The 22,317-nt window shown below is 48.2% G+C and overlaps 1 protein-coding gene across 1 annotated transcript in view; it reads right to left on the minus strand.

The window, feature by feature from the left end:
• ABLIM1 (actin binding LIM protein 1) overlaps positions 1-22,317 on the minus strand; it is a 185,328-nt gene that overhangs the window by 21,163 nt on the left and 141,848 nt on the right. The window contains exons 9-13 of the mRNA XM_028149531.2: positions 21,367-21,450; positions 12,344-12,421; positions 11,232-11,387; positions 9,143-9,178; positions 6,977-7,106 (exon numbers count right to left, since the gene is read on the minus strand). Of these exons, the coding sequence (XP_028005332.2) occupies positions 6,977-7,106; positions 9,143-9,178; positions 11,232-11,387; positions 12,344-12,421; positions 21,367-21,450 (484 nt within the window). The remainder of the gene's footprint in view (positions 1-6,976; positions 7,107-9,142; positions 9,179-11,231; positions 11,388-12,343; positions 12,422-21,366; positions 21,451-22,317) is intronic.

Genomic DNA, 22,317 nt, shown 5'->3' on the forward strand with positions numbered 1-22,317 from the left:
CATCAATAAAAATATATAAATAAAATAGAACTCCCACAAAAGTTTAAAGCAAGGTAAAGAGAGACTCAGCAGCATGCCCATCTGAGCGATTCTGTACAATATGATTTCCTCACGTTATGAGGGCTCATTGGAATAAGGGCTCAGCATACATAACACTGCTAGGTACCACATGCTTCGCCCTTGGAATACCAAAGGCATGACAAACTTTTGTCATTTTCAAAGAAAAAGAAATATTCTCAGGATGAGGTCTGTCTCCAGCTTTGCTAGGTTAAAGACCCTGCCTTTAAGTGATAAGACTTTTAACTCTATCCTGGGAGGAAATTACTGATGAGGCCCTAAAAGGTTATTTTTTGTGCTTAGTTTATCACGTAAGTAATGTATGAGGCAGCAGATAAAATAGCGTATATGAAGGTATCATCATCATCATCATCATCATCATCATCATCACCTATCAGCCCAGAGTGAAGGCATTGTTGACAAATAATGTAATAATGTATTTATCACATAATATTGTACACAGCACACTCCCAGCCATTTTGTTCCTTCACACGAATCCTTGTGTTGGCTCAGTCTAAGTTCTTAGTGATCTTAGCCACTGTGAGGAGACGCTACCGTGGGAACACAGATACATTTCTTGGCCTTCAGTTTTAGCTCCTTCCATGTCAACCAAGGAAGCCAATTTTTTAGGCCTTGGAAGATCATTCAGTTGCAGAATTCTCACTCTACTCATTTAACAAACTCAAAAGCTCAGTCCTCACTCCCATGCTTTCTGGCAGCCTGTGCGCCTAGTGACAGATTCTAAGACACGTGCTGATTGACGTGGCCGTGCTTGTGTCTGCCGTGGAACCCGTGGGCGCACGCTTAGCTTTCTGGGCTCTAAGGGCTCATATTCCAAAACAGAAATGAGTATTGTGAGGGCACCTGAAAGTTGGCAGCATCTAGAATTTCATGCCAGTTTCAAGATCGCTAGTCCCTGCCTAAAGCTTCAATAGGGTCATGGTCCCCTTCAGCGAGTGTCCAGTACCTATCTGAACCAGAGCCACTCATCCGATTGATATATTTCATGGACACAGAACGTAATGTCTAACAGTATTTCAAAGGGAGGGAAGAGAAACTCAGAAAGCACAGCACAAACAGATCCCAAAACAGTGAAAATTCCAAATCTCCAGGCATGCACTTGCCCAAAGGATCCAGAATGCGGCTGCAAGGAAGGTCAGAAAACAGAAAAAAAGACACACAGGAAAACAAGACAGAGGCTACAGGAAGTGGATGGGGAAGCCAGTGAAACAGAGCCAGCCTGTGATGTGCATCTCAGCTTCACACCCATGCAGGCGTCCTCAGCTCCACAGACCCCGGGGCCCGGGCCGCATGCAGGAGAAATAAGGACCAGGAAGTGGGCTTGGGCAATGGGGGGCTGGGCTTCAGGCTGCCAGAGTGAAGCCCCCCCACCCCCCCTTTCTAGCTGCACGTTCCTCAGATGGCCATCCTACTTCGGGGGCCTCAAGCGCTCCAGCTTCCATTTGTTTTCAAAACTCCCCTGAGACCACAACACAAGCTCGAAGAGGAAAAGTAACCGTTCAAATGAAGGGCCGTGGGAAGCCTGGGGTACTCTGCCCACGTGCTTCTCCAATGGCCCTAAGTTCCCTCCATGTGGGAATTTCCAAAAGCTGGAGAGGCCTTCCATGTGAATGGATAGATGTTTTTCATAACAACCAAGAAGGAATTCTCTGGAGAATCAGCATTTAGGCATGCAACGATACCAGGCTTTTCAAGCAATCTAGTTACTATACAAATTCTCCATGGTTCATTTTGTAGTGCAGCAAAAAGCTCATGTACTTTTAAAACTGAGCATAAACTGTGATGTACATCACATTTTACACTTTCTATATTTTTTAGTTTACTTTCTATAAACTATGTCATATGAACAAGCTACAGGTATATGTGCAGTGAAAAGAAAGTGGGAGATTATTAGATGTTTTTAAGTATAAGTTCAGGGTCATGCTAACCCCTCTTAGCCTCATGTTGTTTATCATTTAAATCCGTAATACTTGTGTCAAAAACTTCAAATTCAGACTGAACACAGAAAAGAAAGCATATCCATATTTTTTAATAAAGCACCACTTAGACACCCAGTGGTGCTGTGATTTTTTTAGAACCAGTTGCTACTTCTTTTAAAAAGTAAAAAATTGCTAATTTTGTAATTTACATGACTGAAGGAGCTGTCTGGCTTGCCCTCATTAAGAATTCAATTTTCTAGTTAAGAAGAGGTGGACAAGAAGAGTTTGCTTTAAAAATTAAACCCCTTGTCTATTTTGTACCGAAATGCACACACCTCATCTGAATGAGGGACGGGAAGGCCTGGGGTCTGGTTCTGGAGCTGCCACTTCCCAGCTGGGAGCCCTAGGCTGGGTCGCCGACCCAGGGCCTCAGCTCTCCATCTCCGTCTGGGCCTACGTCAGACGCGGTGAGGAGCGAAAGGAAGACGGAAAGTGCTTTAAGGGCACCATGTCGAGGGGCACCAAAGACTCCTGTGAGCTCGGTGCTGACACACACCGGGGCACTTGACCTCACAGGCCCTTGTGACCTAGGAGAGGTTTTACAGGTGAGGCAAGTAACGCTCACAAAGTCAAGCCAACACCCGAGGTCCCACACCAGCTAGTGACAGACAGAGTCCTCAACCCAGGACTCCAGTGTCCCTATGGGTGTGCCGTCCGTGTCTCCTGAGGCTGCTCACAGACAGAAGGTATATGATACTTTGTGATGTGCTATCTGTACAAACTTTGTATAACCTTACAGGGCACACGGCCCTTTTCTTTCTACGGAGAGTGTCTCTTCGGAAAGAGGAAACAGAACCAAACAAGGCCGTTTGCATCTCAATGAGTGGAAAATGTATTTTTCCCTTGTGTATTAAAAACCAACAAAATCTTGATTTGGCCAAGGGCTTCTGTATTCAAGTCTCTTTAAAATACATCTTTGAAGTTTCTTCAATAATTTCTTATGGTTTTATAAACTTGTCTAAAGTGTCACCTTACATCTATATAAAAAAGTTTCTTCTCTCTCTCTCTCCAAAACATCAGCAATGCCCACTTTAAATCATCTGCCAAGAATTTTAGAAAGTGCTGCATCTACCAAAAAGGACGGGTCTCTTTGTTAATGGCAAATAGTGTGTGTCTTCGATAAGCATGCCAGCAGTGTTATTTTCACGGCACAGAAAATGCCAGAATAGCACACATAAAGTGACTACATGCTGATCAGCACAGCACATCTGCATTTTAGGACTCAGATGCTCAAAAATCCGAGTGAGCAAAAACGAAACAGCTCGAGTAGACTGCAAGCGATCTTTCCAATACAGTAACGTTTAGGCTACGCAACAGAAGCGTTAGTGACACCAGCGCTTGCAACCAGGGTTAGACTCCTTTAGGACTGGCCCAAACCCCTGACCACATCTGTGCTTGCCTGCTCCTCCCCTTGTAGCTACTTTCATGGGTTTAAATCAGGGCTCTGGAAAGTTAGCATCCTTGTGGGCACTCACACTTGTTTATTTCCTTATTCCTCTGGGGCTCTTGGGTTCCCCAGCAGGAGGAGGGGACCAGAGCCCCGTGGGGGACTGCTACAGAAGCATAAAGGACAATGAAGGAAACAGTGGGAACGCCAGGAAGGGGACGGGCAGGATCGGGGGACAGGAACAGAGTTCAGAAGGCAAAGCCTCTCTCCTCCATCATGCAGAAACCAGGGCAAGCCAGCAGAAGGTGACCCGGTCGGCTCCAACCTAGACATTTAAGCTCCAGTGCCGTCGATCTTTTCTATACGGTCCAAACGTTTTAACATCGGTACGTGGTTTCTTAAGAGGCTCACCACCATTAGGACGGCTTTTGAATTATCTGCTGCTGAATCCCGCTGGGTTTTGCTGAGCCACGTCACATATTAAAACCAGGCCAATACCCCAGCTATATATTATATTTTGCTTTTGACGTACAGAAAAACAAAATATTAATATATATATATGTTATCGATCAATCGTGTGGTCGTAAACAAACTTCCTGTTTCTTCATCGAGGGCCCTTAGAAGTGACAGGCTTCTCTACCGAGAGGGGCCATGCCAGTTCTAAGGCACTGCTGGTGTGGGCGCGCAGGCATGCCGAGGGGAAGCTCGGGCTAAGCCTCGGAGAGGACCTTATTAGCCTTCCCGGGTGCTAATAACTCTCCAGCGGGCGGTGCCGCCTGGAAGCCTGCCTCCTTACCTTTGACCTGGGGGATGAAGTGGTGTCGGAAGGGGGAGTTGGGGCGGGAGTCGCTGTGGGCGGAGCTGAGGCCGCTGGTGCGCAGGTAGGACAACCTCTGCACACCAGGAGGCAGCAGCTCTGTGCGGAGGGAGGCGGGGCGGGCAAGGTGGGAACAGAAGAGAAGAACAGAAATGAACAAGAAATTAGCAGGGACAAGGCATCATTCCAAGGGGGTAGGGGTGGGGGGGTGAGGGGGATAAAGGTCATTAATCAGGAGTCTGGAAAAGGAGGAAGGCAAAAGGGTTAAGAAAGCTCCTGCTCAGGGTTAGGCAAGTGGGGAGAATTTGCAGATACCCAGGGTCAGGTTGTACAGAGGCACTCTCTAGAGGCACTCTCTGAGAATGAATGGCCACCAGGACCCCCCCAGTTAGGATGCCACCAGCTATGGGTCAGCCAGTAAGTACCGGGCACATCATTTAGACCCCCAAACAGCTGTTTTTTAAAAAGCAACGGACAAACCAGAACCTCGGGAGCACATGTCAAAAAAGTGCCAGTCATTTCAGGAACCTTGAAAAGAAGGACTGATGTGTAAAGGGCAGATGCTCATTTTTTAAAGCTGCACATCCCCCCCCCCCCCCCCCCCCCGCCCCCGCTGGAAGTCTAATTTTATTTTGCTTACGTAGGAAAAAGACCCCACGCCTGTCTGTGTTCCCTGGGTGTCCAAGAGCTGCTTAGGATCCCGAGAACCGGGCAGTGGCAGCGCTGTTCTCTCGGAAGAAGGATGGACATTAAAGCTAAGCCCAGGGGCGTGTATCCTCGCCTGGCATCTAGGACCTTCCGAGTGGGAAGGGAACCTTTTTCTGCCAAGGGCCATGTGGATATTTATAACATCCTTCGTGGGCCATACAAAGTTACCAACTTAAAGATTAGCCTGCTGTGTTTGGTCAAACATTTAATTAACTCGCCCCTAAAGCCTTGGCAAGGCCAGACCAAAGGATTTCGGGAACCTTACACGGCCCGCGGGCCGGACGTTCCCCACCCCCATACAGACCCCAGCTACGCTATCAGAACTACACCAGCTTCACTTCCCTAGGGTAGACCTTGAAAAAATGCTTAGAAACCCTGATCATCGGTATCACATATCTGTCACACACTGTGAAGGAGAGGAGGGACACTGAGAAGGGAGAGTTTCTAAAGGCTACTGACGTCGGAACCGTGACCGGGACAGATGAAAACTTTCGAGTGCTCAATCAGGACATGGCCTTGAAGGGAAGCACTGCCCCTGACTGACCCCTCCCCCTCACCCCTCAGAGGGCTCCGGAACCATCTCCCAGCAGCCCCGTGTCATTCTGACAAGGTCCTGGTTGGGGTCTCAGTGACCTCCCTCAGCAACATGCCCACACACAGGGTGGCAGCTGAAAGGATTCCTTGCCACCAGACCCAGATAGACAAAGGCTTACATCCAGACCCAGGTCCAGGGCACATGTGAAATGAATATACTTGTACATGAAAAGAGAAAGGAATTCATTGCCTGAAAATTCTCATTAAATATGACTGTATCTCAACAAAGTACTGAGTCTAGAAAAAAAACAATTGTACATTACTGAAGGATCAAATAATAAAAATTCATTCCTCTAATAGAATTAAATCGATGGCTTTTGAGAAAAGATTGCAATCCTTTTACGTTTTATCCGTTTCCTTTGGTTTTATTTTGTCAAGCAGGTTAGCATATAAGGGGGTTCGTTCTCATCAGCCGTGCAGAAGCAAGAAACTTAGAATGAAGTTTTCATAGATGCATGTCATCACTAACCACGAGTTTGTTCAAAAGGCCCAGGTCTTCCTTTGGGAACCCCTTTCTTGGGGGATTCTGGATCTGTGCTGGGATCCCCCATTCTTCTTTTAGTCCCCATATGAGACTCCCACTAATAGGGGTCAAATTCCGCACAGGTAAAGGTCAACGGCAGTCCGTTACAATTTCATATTCTCTCTCACAATACATCTCGAATGTTTCCCAAGTCTGATTCAAAATCTTAGGGCTGGAGTGGATCATAAAAGTAATATACAACCCTGAGCTTGTATACAATACTTTATTCTAGGAGGTGCTTAACCAAGCATGCTGGGTAACACCACGTGCCTGGAGAAGAGAAAGGTGATAAACCCACCAACAAATGGCTAATACTGGATCTTGGATGAGGCTGACGTGCCTGAAAGGCACATCAAAGTAGTTTCTTTTGGAGATCTTCACTGAAGTCTAAAAGTGGTGAGATCTGCCCTAACCGGTTTGGCTTAGTAGATAGACCGTTGGCCTGCGGACTCAAGGGTCCCAGGTTCGATTCCAGTCAAGGGCATGTACCTTGGTTGCGGGCACATCCCCAGTGGGGGGCATGCAGGAGGCAGCTGATCGATGTTTCTAACTCTCTATCCCTCTCCCTTCCTCTCTGTAAAAATTCAATAAAATATATATTTTTTAAAAAAGTGGTGAGATCTTCTTCAAGACCAAAGAAAAACAAAACAAAACCCAAAACACCCTCCTTTGCTTCCAGCCGTTCCCTGTCCAAATGTAATTATTTAATAAATCATAATAATACAACCACAAATGCAACATAAACTATAGTCGATGGGAGGTTTGTTTGTTTGTCTGTTTCTCTGGAAGAGGGGTCAGTATGCGGCAGCCAGCTCTCAGGGACGGGGAGAAAGCATCACCCAGAAACACGGACTATCATACAGGGTGAACCCTGGGAGCGGCGGCCTTACCGGGTCTGTGGAAGTGCTGGGGAGAGCGGGACGTGGTGGGAGTGTAGCTGTGGCGGCTGTACACGGGGGAGTTGATGGAGCCCTGGCTGGTGGACCGGTGCATCATCCGGTCCCGAGCGTCCTGGTACCCCTGGAAACACAGTGCGAGAAAGCGTGAGCACAAAGCGTGCACTCGGGCCACGGTCACGGTCAAGTGATGTCGAGGCCCACGAGAGCTGTCCAGGGGCCCCGGGGGCCACCTGCTCATGGATACACTTCAGGGCCCTATTCCTTAAACATCATGCAGGCGAGCATCCGTGGATCCTGCCTTCTGTTCAAGACCTATAGCGCCTGCATTTTCCACAATTCGGACAGGTAGGCATGACAGACTCCCGTGCTGACAGAGCTCCGGGATAAGGGAGTAATGCCAATGACTACATGTGTCTTGGGCTTTTTAGGCTTATGAAGTTTGTTCACATACATCGTCTCATCAGACCTGCACAGTAAGGAAGGCGGGACCCATGCTATTGCTTCCCTTGTTTCAGAGGATTCCGAGCAGGTAAGAGAGCCGTGAGTAGGAGTATAGCTCGTACAGGCAGAGCCCGCCTCCCGCTCCCATCTCAGCCCCTGTTCTGACTGCCGGCCCACCATGTCCACAACACTCATCTGGTGACATTTTAGGCCGATTTTCCCGGAGAACAAGCTGGTGGTGGCCTCAGTCATTCTACTTTCCACTTTGGAAAACATATTCCAAGGAAATAATAAAAAAAAAGATCTTTAAATGACCTTTAGAATTTACGCAAAGATATTTAAAATACCACCATTTATAAGGAGAAGACTTTGTATTACATGCTCAGCAAGCTGGGGAGCAATTAAGTAAATCAGGGCACAATAGCCCCATCAGCATGTCACCCATGTCCAAGTCTAGAAAATAATACATTAGGTATAAAGGGCAGAAAGCCCCACGCATCAACGTAATATATCACTGTGTAAAGGATGAGGAGAGTGCTGGCACGCTTGGCGTTTCAGGAATTTGTTGACCCATGAAGTTTCTGCTGACACAATGGAAGGTGGGAAGCGTGTGTGAGCAATGACTGTGTTAAAACCTCAGCACCCAGGGCCGCGCGAAATCTGAAAGCACATGGCAAGAGGCTTTGGCTTGATCCTAACGGGCTGTCACAATAAATCAAATAAAAACAACAACAAAACAAAAAGTCCCCAGATAATGTGCCTGAATCTTGTAACTGGTCAATAAGAGAAGTTAATTCTTCCTAACTTCAGCCGTAATGATCAGAATGCTAATAGAAATTGATTATTCACAGGCCGCAGCCACAGACCATCAGAATACTACAGAGTTTTTCCTATACCAAATTACAGCAATTACTTATAAGATCGGTTCAGTTTTATGTAGACTATCCAGAAAGTTGCTTGGCTTTGAGACAAGACTAGTGATTTTATTTACTGTTATTTTTTACTTTTAGGTGGGGCTAGATCTAACTCCAGAGGAGTTTGCTCATTGGATACATAAGGAAATGCAAAATAATAGAAAGCACAGTAGACACACAGTCCCTTGGTTATTAGCTGTAATGGCTACAATGAAAGAAAGGGCTGGGGCAGACTTGGTGCTGGACCAAGCTCAGGTCTGGGCTGGTCTGAGCTCAGGCCACTAGTCTCAGAGCCACCCCGCGAAGGAGGATTATGCAGGGACGACAGGAAGTACTTCTAAAGCCACTGGTCACCAAGGAGGTAGTGAATGTGGGGGGAGGGTAAACCTAGAAACTCCCGAAACTGGGATGTGGGGTGCAGTGTGAGGGAGCTGTTATAATTTATAGATCGGTACTGCAGCCACTGAAAAGTCTGTTTACCCGGAGAAGGGGAAAAAGATCATCGATTTCAGGCTAAAAGGTGCGGCCTCCTCTGAAGGTGGCTGTTCATAGGACACACGATGACCACCGCGGGCCATTTCAGATAGGCAGTCTGATTTCCCCCCATAGTCTCCATGTAAAGAGAATTTACTGCTGTGTCTTATAGTCATATCTTACCTGCAAGGAGGCCTACATTCATCATAATCTCACGCACAGTTTTTCTGTTCTTTTATTTGATGTCCTGTCCCCCAAATCCTAGCCTAGGACAGGTCCGAGTAACTCCCCTGCTCCACCCACGATAAAGTTCAAGAATGGCACTTACTTCTGCAGACGGAGTAGGAGACAAAGTCCTTGGAGACTAGAAGAATAAGAGAGAATGAAAAGTCACTATGTTTATTAACTTGTCAGTTTTCATCAGTGTTGTTTGTCAGCATCACCTGGAAACGTTATTCCTAATACACGCGCCAGTACCCCTTGCCGGCCCCCATTCCTGATGCAGGGAATCGAGAGTGGGGCTCGGCCGGCACACAGTTCCCGGGTGACTGTGGCGCATGTTTCTGCCTAAGAACCACGGGTTTTGATAAATACATTGTGGTTGAGCCAGACAAATGGGAATTGTTCCCCCTCTATGCTCGACCAGTGCTCTTTACTACTGAGTTACAGTGTCTACAGAATTCAGTGAACATGATTACTAACTGAATGATAAGCACGGCAGTCACATACGATGGTTTGATGACCGAAACAGGCCTGTAAGGACCAGGTCTGCGGCATCCTGCCCCGGTGGCCTTGTCAACCTCACCACCGTTCACCTTCAGGCCCCGCCCTCCCCCTGCTTTCTAAGGCACACAGAATCTCAAGTCTACTCCTCTCGTGTTTCTAGAGTGGCAGCATAAGGGTTCTGTGAAGGAAGTGTTAATCACCGAAGGAATACATCATCAAGTAGCTCGTACAGCTGCATTTGAGTGGCCGCAGAGGCAGCTACAGCGATTCGACCACTAGATGGCACTACGTGAAAACGGATGTCACTTTCCCTGCCCAATGGACCAGTTCAATACAGAGCTGTCCTTTGGAGTAAAACCCAGATCGGAAAATAAACAAAAGAGAACAATATATGATATTTCTAAGTAAATAGAAACAGGACTATAAGGAAATACAGTTACAAAATAAATATTATGTTAAAATTGTGAACAAATTAAACAAAATCCCATTTTCATGCCTTTTCTTCATCTAAGATTGATGTTACAGACAGTTTATGGTCTGTTTTCACCTTGGTTGAACGGCTGATTTCAGATCAGAACTTGAGTAACGTATATCTGAGTGAACTCAAACTAGTGTATACATGATTCCAGTTTAAAAAATAAAAGGGAAACGAATTTAGAGGGAAAAATAATTTAGTCCAGGGGAAATACAGCAGAGCCCAAGAGACCTGGATAGGAGGTGACAGCAGGAAACTCCCAGCCCTGCGGGGGGCAGGGCGGGGTGTGTGTGTGTGTGTGTGTGTGTGTGTGTGTCCGGGCTCAGTGGTGCTGGCCCAGCAGCAGGATGGTCAGCTGGGAGAGCATCAGTAAACTCCTAGGGGACAGGTACAAACCATAGGAACAACCGTCACGGCTGAATATTTACCGCCAGCCTGGCTCTCTGCTAACTGCTACAAAAGGTTAGTTCATATACATGAGCTTTCATAGATAATAAACTGTTTGGATATGATATATATATTAATCTTGAGTTGATAGTTAATTTAATCCTCACTGTTACCCTGAGGGAGACCCTGTTGTACAGGTGAAGAAACTAGTCACAATGGCTGTCACATGGCTAACGTCTTGCAACCAGCATGAGGAGTCCCCAGGTTACCCTGGGTGATTTGGTTCCAGAACCCTGGCGCATACTCCTGTACTATACTGTGGCACCATTCTCTCGAAATTGTTCTATTTTTTGCACATTCTAATTATCTCCCTGTGTTAAAAACTGCAGCTGTCAAAATTGCGGGGTGTACTCTCTCTCCTCATGATCCCCATAAATATAGTTGAGCTTGCCCCAAGACCAGACCTCCCCACCCCTCCACCCCCGCCCAGATGACCCTCCTGCCTTATTCCTTCTGTGCAGCTCAGACTCCCCTGTGAGCCTGGCCTCCTTCTCAGCAGGCCAGCTCCTATATCCTATCACCCCGTATGAACGCTTACTCATCCTTCACCTGGTTTTCGTGCAGTTGGTCTGCTCCCCTGTCTCTCTGTAACCCCCTGAGGCCAAGGCCAGGTTTTTGAGGACCTCAGAGCACCTGGGATGGAAGGCTGCGAATAGTGTCCAATCGAAAGGACCCTCTGACTGGCCTGGATCCCAATCGGTAGTTCTTATACATATGACAAACGAGATGTACGCTGTTGCACGACTCACAACTTGTAGGAACTTCTTACCTCCCCCTGGCTCTGTCTCTCCTGCTTGTCATCATAGCCGGACGTGTAGAAAGGCTCATAGGTAATAAGATCTGGACGTTCGATATCATAAATTGCCTTGACCTTGGGAATAGCTGCTAAGTCCTTGTAATCCAGGATTTCGTTGTCCACTCTTGCCTGGCAAAGAGCAGAGAGAAAGGTTACTCTGCAGTCTCACCTCCGGGGAACTGCTGTTGTACTTTTCATTACGTGCTCAAAAAGCGACAACCTTAAAACATAGACAAAAAACAGAACACCTAGCTTAGCACAGGTGAACTCTAGAAAGCTGCCCCTTATATATTAATCACATTAAAAATATGTCACCAAAAGCTTAGGAAAAAGTCTATATGGAATTCATCAAGTACAGAAGCTTGTATACTGTAAGGATAATTCCCTAGCTTTACTCCAGAGAAGGAAAACTCCCCCCTGGCTAAAATCAATAACTGCATATTTAATCAATAACTGAATACTTAAATACCTTTGTGGCAGAATTTAAGAATACTCAATGTCAGCATTATAAAGTGTATAGTTTACCCTGGCCTGTGTTGCTCAATGGTTAGAGCGTTGGCCTGCACACTGAAGTGTCTCAGATTCGATTCCTGGCCAAGGGCATGTGCCTGGGCTGCAGGTTTGATCCCTGGCCCTGGTCAGGGGGGTGTGGAAGCAACCATATGATGTGTCTCTCTCATATTGATGTTTCTCTCTCTCTCTCTCTCTTTCCCTCCCTCCCTTCCATTCTCTAAAAATCAATGGAAGAAATATCCTCAGGTGAGAATTAACCAAAAAAAAAGTGTATAATTAATTCCCAAATATCAAATATCTAGCTGCAAGCTAGGCACAATCGTTTTTAAGTCCTGCTTCGTATTTCTGTGTGTTATGGACCATCTATTTGATAGCTCAGGATGGTCAGGTTCACAGATAAATTTAAGTTCCTGCAGGAGAACATGATTGAGAAGGCTGATCTACAAAAGTGAAAATGGCCTCAGAACAGAAACATAAGTCATTCTGGATTGTTCCGTTTTGCAGTACCCATCCACTATGACGATGGGCTGCCGCGCCCGTCCCGGAAGCCCCTTCCGGAAGCGGAGACTTACGTAGATGGTGTGGCCCGGGGACCCGGGGATGCTGGAGCCTGGCCTGGAATAGATGCTTTCGGAGGAAGTCCTGGTGGGCTGTGAAACAGACAGTGACGTGTGAGCGTTCAGGCCCTGGCTGCAGATTCAAGACTGGCCTGAGTCCCTAAGCTTTGCTCAAAACCAACTGGTTCAGAAAGGGAATATTTGTAACTTTCCTGAAAAACCTAGAAAGAAAGGTGAATAGCCGGTTGCGCAGTCCGCCGTGAAAATGCAGGGGGTGGGGTGCTTTCCACCTTCTCTCCCTTGTCCCCTACCGGTCCTGGCTCTGCCTGCAAGCACGTTTCTCTCTGTCTGCGTTGCCACTAGCCCTCCCCGGTCCCCCAAACCCCCGTCACCACCTCCGCATCTCGACTGCGACCGTGCCCTCCTCTGTGGGGTTCTACCTTCATTCTTGCTCTTTTTGAATCTACTTGGTACCCAGTGGTCCGAGAGACCTTTAAGAACATAATGTGGATCATCACCATCCTGCTTTGGCTTCAGTGTCCTCTTAGAACAAAATCCCACTCCTGGGCCTCAGGACTTGGTCCCTGCTGTTCTCTCCTACACCGTCGCTCGTAGGACATGGTGCCTGCCCTGCTCAGGGCTCTTACCTTGCTGCTCCCTCTGTCTGAAATGTCCTGATCCCCAATGTTACTTAGTTGATTTTCTCCCCTCCTTCAGTCTTAGCTTAAATATCACCTCCTCAAAGAAGCCCTCCCTGATTTTTCAATCCGGAGTTGATTCCCCTGGTTATTTTCTCACAGTGCCACTCTTGTTTTCTCCTTCATGAGTAAAATGTATAATTCCATGTTTATTGGTTTCCTTGCATCATGCCTATCTCCCTCATTAACTTTAGTTGTGATCTCTGTCCACATAGGGTTTGTTTTTCCACGGTATTTGCACAGGTACAGAGAGGATGCACACATTTGTTGAGGGGATGAGCTAGAATTAATTACTTTTAAACAAACACTCCGTGTGTGGGCACTTGACTTATATTTATGACATAATTTGAGCCCAGTTACACCGGCCAGCCGCTAGGGAAGATGAGAGAAACTCCTCTTTAGAGCAGGTGTTTAGAGAGCCCTGTGCTGACAGGGGCGGGAGGGGAATGCATGAACCGGATTCACTGCCTCCTACCGCAGCTCGGCCCTTTCTGGAAAAGGCCTGGTCTCGGAGGACCTGCTCCCCTGCGCAGCTCTTTCTGGGAGAAGGTAAGTTCCAGATCTACTTTAGGGAAGTTTCTACTGCTGTTTAGCACCTTGAATAGGAATGTCACTGAGTGGAAAGGACTCCTGAAAACTAGGATGTGGCATCACTAAGTAACTCAGCTCTGAAACGGTGAGAGCCACCCCCCTGGCCCACTCGAGGCCGGCAGTGACCGGACTCACTCTGACAGGAAGCACCAGTCATCTCAGCCAGGTCTCTGGTCTCTGAGACACGCGGGCGGGTGGGGGTGGGGACTCACACCGGGCACAGGTGGGCCTGTGCCAGGCTCAGGGCGTCTGCCCCTCCCCCAAGGCCTGCCACGTGTAAGCCCTTTCCTTCTAGTTACAATTTTCCAGCCATAGGCATGTCGCAGTATGAGAAAATGCCCCAACCTGAGCATATTGAGAAAGAAAGGATTCACATAGTAACACTACTCGAAAGTCCGTTTCCTTGATCCATTTCCTAATCAACACACAGAAGTGACACCAAGGCCCGCCCTCCATGAAGAAGCGACGCCGGCCTTGGTAAAGCTGAGCGAATGCGCACTCTGCGGGGCACGGATGAGCCACGGGCTGTCCTCAGCTTCCAGTGACCAGGAGCTACTATTGGCCAAACCCAATGTCAAAGTGAAACCTCTGAAGGAACAACACGAGAGTGCTAACAGCAGCTAATACTTGTTGCCCACTTACTGTGTGGCAGGCCCCTCCCAGGCTGGTCTCATTTAATCCATTCAATAGCCCGTGAGGTCAGTTGCTTACTCTACAGACGAGGAAAAAGGACGCATGCTCCAAGCCACAGGTAGGCAAGTGTCAGGATCTGTACCCGGAAGACAGAGCCCAAGCTCTTCATCCTGCACTAAAATCCCCTCCATAGCGTAAGGTAACTGGGACCATTTATTCCCCATCAACATAGCTATGGGACAGATGAGGTGGAAATAAAGAAAAATATTGAGATCAAGTAGCACAGTGGTCGGCAAACTCATTAGTCAACAGAGCCAAATATCAACAGTACAACGACTGAAATTTCTTTTGAGAGCCAAATTTTTTAAACGTAAACTTCTTCTAATGCCACTTCTTCAAAATAGACTCGCCCAGGGCCGTGGTATTTTGTGGAAGAGCCACACTCAAGGGGCCAAAGAGCCGCACGTGGCTCGCGAGCCGCAGTTTGCCGACCACTGAAGTAGCAGAAAAGAGTACCTGCAAACTGAAAATACTTTTATTGCCACTAGCTCCCCATGCTGGGGTGGGGTGAGAACCCTGCTCTAGCTCTCTGGCTGGCTGTGCTGGGTGGGGTAGGAACCCCACACTGGCTGGCTGCCCTGGGGTGGGGCAGGGGAGGTTGCAGGACAGTCAGATGTCTTCAGTTACTGGCGTTGCTATGACAAAGGCCTGTTTTCATGAACAGCCTCTAGGACACCGTGGGAATAACCACGTGCACACTGAGCCTCGGGTCTCTCCCACGTTACTCATCCTGACTTCTTGCCAAATGTGGGTCAGGGATACTCTCTGCCTTTGCTGTAACGATGCACCTGGGCTGGCCCTGCAGTGTTTTGTTCTCTCCTGCCCTGCGCGTGCTCACAGGAGCACAGCTGGAGAACGAGCGCACGTCGGAGGGTCTCAAATGCTCTCTTCCCTGGAAGGGAAGAGGCCCCGTGGCTGAACTGGCCTGTTTGCGCTCGGTCTCTCCCGGCCTTCCTCCCTCACTGGATAAGATGGTCCACTGAGTGACGTCAGCGTTCTCAGAAGCATCTGCCTGGTTCATTTACCAGTCTATTGTTGGCTTAAAGTGTTTAAGAGTTATCCACCAACCTGAATTTGTATTGTCTCATTTGATTCTTTACTGGTGTTCAGATCAGAATCACTTCCAATCTGTATACCCCTGCCCAAGAGTCTCTGATTCCAAAGTAAATATTTTAGAGTTTTAGAATCAGATAGTTTTCAAGGTCAAGTAAGTGTTCACCACATCCCCCGATGCCCGGGCTCTTGCTGGAGATCACTCGCGCGGCCCTGTGCGTCGTCAGACTCCTTAGCGGTGTTTGAGAAACGCTCAAGTCTCTTGGGGATTCCGCACGGCTGTCTTTCCTGCACTCACCACTGTTCGCTTCTGCTTCATTCCGATCTCCTGACCTCACTGTGGCAGTCACTTCCGCAGGCATCGTGTTTATGGTGGACTACAGTCTCACTTGCCTATTTTTGTACAATAGCCCCTCTCTGTTTTCCCGTCTAAAATGAACTAATGGGATAAAACACAACTTTGTATCCTGTAACATAGCGAGGTGAAAAGGCTGGTTCAAAATCTTGGCTCTACTGGTTGTTTGACATTACATGAAGTTTTCTTTTTCCTCTCTCTCTCTCTCTCTCTCTCTCTCTCTCTCTCTCTCTCTCTCTCCTCTCACTTCCTTGGGCTTCAGCGTCCCCATTTATAGAATGGAGGAGAGGGTACTAACAGCTCCCACTTCACAGGGATGAATGAGACAGTACATCTAAAGCTCAAGCATCTTGCCTGGCACACGGCAAGTGCCCAGCACTTCCCAGACATGTGACGTTAGACTGGATTTCTTAGCCAGTTAATCTGAAACATGAAGGAGGCGCTGACTCTGTTCTGCTCAAGAGAGGACAGTCCTTTAGAATGTGAGCTGCGTAGACTAGACTTCCCTAGAGCTCTCCACAGCTGCCACACGTAGGTGGCTCCATCAGAACTCAGAGATGCTAAGTAACTTATCGCAGGCCATGGCCCAGCGGTCCCACCTGGAGCTGACAAATGTCCTTCCCCTCTTGAGAAGGCCCCTAGGAGGTGGTTCTGTATCCTCCCTAGGTCTCGGTGCCAGTAATTAACGCCCTCCTGTGCATCTGGCGGTGACCGGTGACCTTGCCCCGGCCTGTCTCATCTGCCAGGACAGTCCTCGGCTGGCTGCCCTTTGACCTGCGCTTTGAAACGCACGTGGGATCGCTGCTTTTTTGTCACATTCCCTCGTGGCCCCCAAAGTGTGTTTGCTCAATCAGCAGAGATTAGAGGTCTCTCCCTTAGGACGATAATAAAAGTACTTTGAAGAACGGAACTATTATCTTAAAGTTTCAATCTTCAGTATTTGGAATTTTACATTTTGATTCTAAAGATCTAGAACTTTACCAAGTTGAATTTTAAATAAACATCTTGTTTATTGTTCAAAGAACCCCTTTTCCTCTTCCTGCTGTATTGTTTTTTTTCTTCTAATTAACACAAAACTTGCTGCGTGAGGGTCTCTATCCATCAAACATCACCACAAGGCCCCGAGCTGTCTCCCAACAGAGCCGCTCAAATCCACTCCAACGGAAACGTGTGTCAACCTCAAAAGCACAAGCTACTGACATGCTTTCCGTCTTTAAATCCCTTCTCTACCACTAACTTAACTCTACGTCACCCCATTGGGCTGTGACAAAAGTTTACTGATGATCCGCATTTCTGCAGATGATCCTTGTGCACAATTATTTAACCTGAGTTACTATTTCAACCCACTCAGCTATCCAGGCTAACAAACAACAGAGACCCAGAAGTTACTAAATGCATTCAGCAACCCACTGGGCCAATAGCCTTTGTTTCTGGAACCCTCTGTGAAAGTTATGACGAACAAAATGACTCTCCTGCCTATATTATAAGTGAAGATAATGTCCAATGTTTCTCCCCTATGGCATGCCCACTTCTGTGCTACAGAGACAGGAAACAAGGACCGTGATGGAGCTGTTGAAGGCATAGGCCCTTTACTAGCTTTTCTTTAAGCACCTTTCCTTCAGCTTTGCAGAAAAAAACAACTTGAAAGCACAGCTGGGAAAATTCAGGTCTTTGGCCAAAAGAAGAAAAAAAGAAACAAACAGAAAAGGGGCATGGGGAGGGGGCGATGGGGGGCAAGGGGAGGGTGGAGAAGGCATACAGATATAGAAAAGATTATGAATGGCTGTGACCTCTCAGAGTATTTTTCCAATAAGATTCGCCAAATAACTTCATTGTATTTGGCAACAGAAGATCCTTCTAGTTGTTTGGGCAGTCCTCACGCAATCTCTGGTGAAGAAGGGGCCAATATGACCTACATTTATTTCCTTAGCAAACCGTCAAGCGCTCACTTTTGATTTCAATAAAGACTTTTATTTTCCTCAAAACAAACAAACAAAAAACCCACCAACAAAGAGAGGTCTTACCAGTAGACTAAGTAGTTCATTTCAAGGGGAAAGAGAAAAGGTGGCATTTGATGACTAACAGCAGATGCTTGAAAATGCATGTCTTTCTGTTTTCTGTATGAAATCTTTGTGTAAAAAAAAAAAAAAAAGCCCTCTAACCACCTTTCAGCTGATTGCCCCCTATGCGTTGACATTGTCCATCTGTCCTACCATTCAGGAGGCAGAGTCACAGACTGAAAATTACACTGAAGATATATGTTTTGACTCCAGCTCTTGTCATCCTTCAAATATTGACCATTAAACAAACAAACAAACTTACCAGAGCTCTGCCTGGCGAGTGAGCAGAGAAACGACATTTTCCATTTACTTTCGGTTATGGCCACCACGCACGCCTCGTCCAGTCTTAGAAGGCGAGGGCTGGCAGGCCCCTCCCTGCCCCCTGCCCTCCCCACTCAGCAGGAGCAGGATGCAACAACTACTTCGTCTACTTTGCATTCACCCAAAGCCATGCTCTAAGGAGGGGAGAAACTACAGGCAGCTGGCAACCAGAGGGGACAGACCTTAGGAGCACCTACGGGACAGCTACTGTCAGAAGGGGACCGACACCTCACGCAAAGTGCCGCTGAGGTTGACAGTACCTGCCTGGGGTTTTGGTTGACGTTCACTAGACAAGGCGGTGGTGGCTGCAGAAGAAGGAATACTTTTAAAACCTGCAAACGCTGACTCTCCAGAAAGGGTGAGACCAACTACTTTGGAAACAGGAATTTGTGTCTGAGAGGAAGCAGGAGGGGCCAATGGGCACAACCCCCCTTCTCCGGAGAGTGTCACAGATGCCATCAGCCCTCCCCATGGCCAGGAGCCTCACTGTCTTTCCAGCATCCATCGTGATACCTATACATCCTGATGGATTGTAAAGACCAACAAGAACAAAACATTCGAACAGGGCGAAAGCTGGGAATAACGCAGCATGTATTGTAGCGACCTTAATAAAACAAAAATCCATAATGTGATTGCCTTGTTCTAGACATACATACGGCCCTAATGAGCTCCTTTAAAAAAAACATACACATGAGCCCTGGCCTGCGTGGCTCAGTTGGTTGGAGCATCGTCCCATGCACCGAAGGATTGCTGGTTGGATTCCCAGTCAGGACACATGCCTAGGCTGTGGTTCGATCCGCAGTGGGGGCACATACGGGAGGGGAGGCTACCGATCGATGTTTCTCTCATACATCGATACTTCTTTCTCTCTCTCTCTCTCTCTCTCTCATTTCTCCCTTGCTCTTTCTCTAAAACAATCAGTAAAACATAAACTTGGGTGCGGATTAAATATATATACATAAAAAATATACACATGGTATTTTGTATACAGGGGTGGGCAAATTCAGGTTTACAGTTGTTGGTACGGAAAATAATACAGTAATAAATAATAATTCCAGAATAAACTCTGTTTTGCGTACTCAGAACTGTAACCCTACCTTTGCCCACCCCTGCGTTACAGGTTTGTAAGAGCGTATGTTATAACAGGTGAATGTTAGTTTCAAAAGAAACAAAACTCTCACATCCAGTTTGTAAGGCAGCCCTCTCATGCTCTAGACTCCAAAGCCGCAGCAGAGAAGCCTACTTTTAGAATGAAAGCAAGTGTGCCCCTCGAGTTACTCCAAACGTGGTCCCGGGAACATCATGAGCTTTGTCTACAATGAATGGCAACAGGAACAGCCAGCGCTCAGTACTGAGTGTGGCCTATAGACCCAATTTGCTCTTCGCATACAGCTCTTCAGTGGCACTGGGTGGAGGGGACCTCGGCCTAAGGCCTGTTTTCTCTGCCAGGTCCCAGACTGTCTGCAACTTCCTGTGCAGGAGCCACAGGTGACTTGATATTTACGGCCGGATAACGGGGATCAGATGTCCCCTTTGAATAGCAGGATAGGAAGAGAGAAGTTACTCAAGACAGGTCTCTCTCTCTCTCTCTCTCTCTCTGACCCACCACTTCTCGCGATGCTCTGCATCTCTTAAATGTGAGGGTCTGGTGCAAACCCAAATACTTCACCCTCGATGGTGGGCTTTCCCTCCAAGTCATGAAGAGGCATCACCTTAGGCTGGTAAAATAGAACACTCTTTGAGTTATAAAGTATCCTATTGGGGGAAGACACCCCAAAATGATTGAAAAAGCCACTTCTTGCCGAGTAGAGGCACTAATTCTGAGCAGCTCTCATTCACAGTGGGTTCAATCTTTGGCTCATTAGACTCTAATTCCACTTTATGGGAAAACCCCACCGCTGGAGCTGAAGCGTTAGGACAGAATGGAAGTCACATGACAAGCCCAAGCTGGAGCGGCACCCAGCATCGTGGGCCAACGCAACACCCCGAGGCCTGGAGTCTGCGGGGAGCCCTGCTGATGGCCTGCGCAGCCAGGGGCCGGCTCCATCCTGCCGAGGAAGCAGCTTAGGGGGTTGATGTCTGAAAGACTTCCTTCCCCTTTAGAACGCGATACGTCTAACTGTGTTTCAAATCATTCCAAGGAGAAGTTTAAACCGAAACCCTTCTCCTCCTGAGTGCGGGTCTGGCAGGCCCAGGGCAGAGGCGCCGCGGGCCCGGGCGGGAGCGGCACTGCGATCCGGCGTTGCCGGCAGCCACGGGTCGGCTGCGTCCGCACAAAGGTGGGCTGTGGAAGGCCACTCAGTCGTTCAGCAGGCCAGGGTGTCAACTGATTCTCAGAGACGCGAACGATGGTCGCACCTGTGCTGGGAACACCAGCTCCTGCCTCCCGGCTCACCTGTGGAGCTGGCTGAGCATGCTCCCTGCTTCTGTGGGACCCCGACAGGTCATGCTGCCATCAGACTTGGCCAGCATTTAATGCGCCCCTCTTTGTGTCTTCCCAGCTTTCTCTCTCTCCCCTCTCTGGTGCAATAGTGGAAAGAACATGACTTATGGGTTCCAGTCCCAGCTCTTCCACTTATCGGTGGGGTAACTCTCGGGAAGTTACTTAACTACGAAAGGTCTCAGTCTCTCCACCTGTAAAATGGGAGTAAGGATAGCTCTCCCACAGGAATTCTCTGAAGGAGTGGATGGGAGTGCATGTGAATCGCTTAGCCTTTGAAGAACAGGTGCCTGGTCTCACTTGTTTCTTCTACTTCACTACCTCTTTCTTGAGCCAAACCGCTCCCTACCCACGCCTATTCCCAGCACCATGCTTTTGCTGTTCCCTTCGGGGGACCCCTGCCTCGCCCAGCCTCGAGGAAGTGCCCCCTGGCACCCTTTTGCTCATCTTGACACGCCTTGATCGATGCGATCCACTTCCTGTGATATGTTTCTATAATTATTTACCCACCTGTCAGCTCTTCCCTACTAGTCTACGTCTACAGCATCCAGCGCACACTATGCCCGGGGGCTCGGCAAACGATTTGTTCAAGGAACAAACGTGTGAACCCGGGACCACCAGGGTAGCTTCTAAGGTGTCCGCTTTAATCAAGACAACGCTGCAGCCACTGCTCTACAGGAAAACGCCGGTCAGAGACGAAGACAGCCAGAGTCAGACGTGAGCTGCGCTCCGTGGGGTGAGAGGAAGCGGGGGACCCGGGCGGTGACGCGGGAGAAGCAGCGCGGGGAGGGAGAGCGGCAGAAGCCCGGCCCACACACAGTGCCAACCTGCAGCGACGGGGGCCGTCCTGTGCGTCGGATCAGACTTTTGGGATAAAAGAAATCGGAGGGAGAGTGCCGAGTGTTTGGCGGCTGCCGTGAAACAGGAAACAAAGGAAGCGTGAACAGAGACATAAACTCGATTCAGAAACACGATAAAAAACACCCCGGGGGAAACAGATTTGACAGTAAACGCCAAGGGTCGTCGCTTAGTGGACGTGTGTGAAGGTGTGTGTTTGGGGCCCGGGTTTGAAGCACAGGAACTAGTCTCCAAGATGCAGTAGAGTTGCCTACGTTCCACCCCCATTTATTTTGGCCTACACATCCCATATGAAGTGGAAGAAGCCAGTGAAGCCGTTGAGAGGTGTCCCTTTAAGGATCTGTTGTCACAAACACCCCCTGTGAGTTTTCCAATATCCAGCATGTGGCTCCCTCAGTGGTGCTGCTGAAAGGCTCCTAAAACATTTTCCTTTTGCTATGGTAACCGCGCTCATGTGACACCCGGGGAAAAGGCCTGGAAATCTGGGCTCGAGATGTGTGATCTCAGACACGCCCTTCAGAGAGCACAATGTATTCCCTCATTCAAACACCAGCTCCCCCCCATGCGTCTCGCCACGTCGGCACGTACCCCACTCGGGGCCCCTCGGGACCGCTTCCCCTTGGAGGTACGTCCTTCTCCTCACTGCTGACGTCCCAAAGGTGAGCGAGCCGAGGGGACCTGGCCTCGCAAGTGGTAAATGTTGGCTTTAGGGGAGGAGCTTTGGAATTCTCTGGTAAGCTTCAAGAAATGAAGGAAAAACACGATCCTCCCCCCTCCCCGGGGCTAGAATGGGTGGAAGTAGTCACTAGCTGTTTTCCTAAGCTTATCCAGAGAGTCCCATCAAGACGCAATTAAAAGCTCTGATTTAAAAAAAAAATCATTTTAGTAACCCCAGCTGCAAACTCAAGGGTTCCTTCCTT

Source organism: Eptesicus fuscus, chromosome 17 (assembly GCF_027574615.1).
Source record: "Eptesicus fuscus isolate TK198812 chromosome 17, DD_ASM_mEF_20220401, whole genome shotgun sequence".
Lineage (NCBI taxonomy): Eukaryota > Metazoa > Chordata > Mammalia > Chiroptera > Vespertilionidae > Eptesicus > Eptesicus fuscus.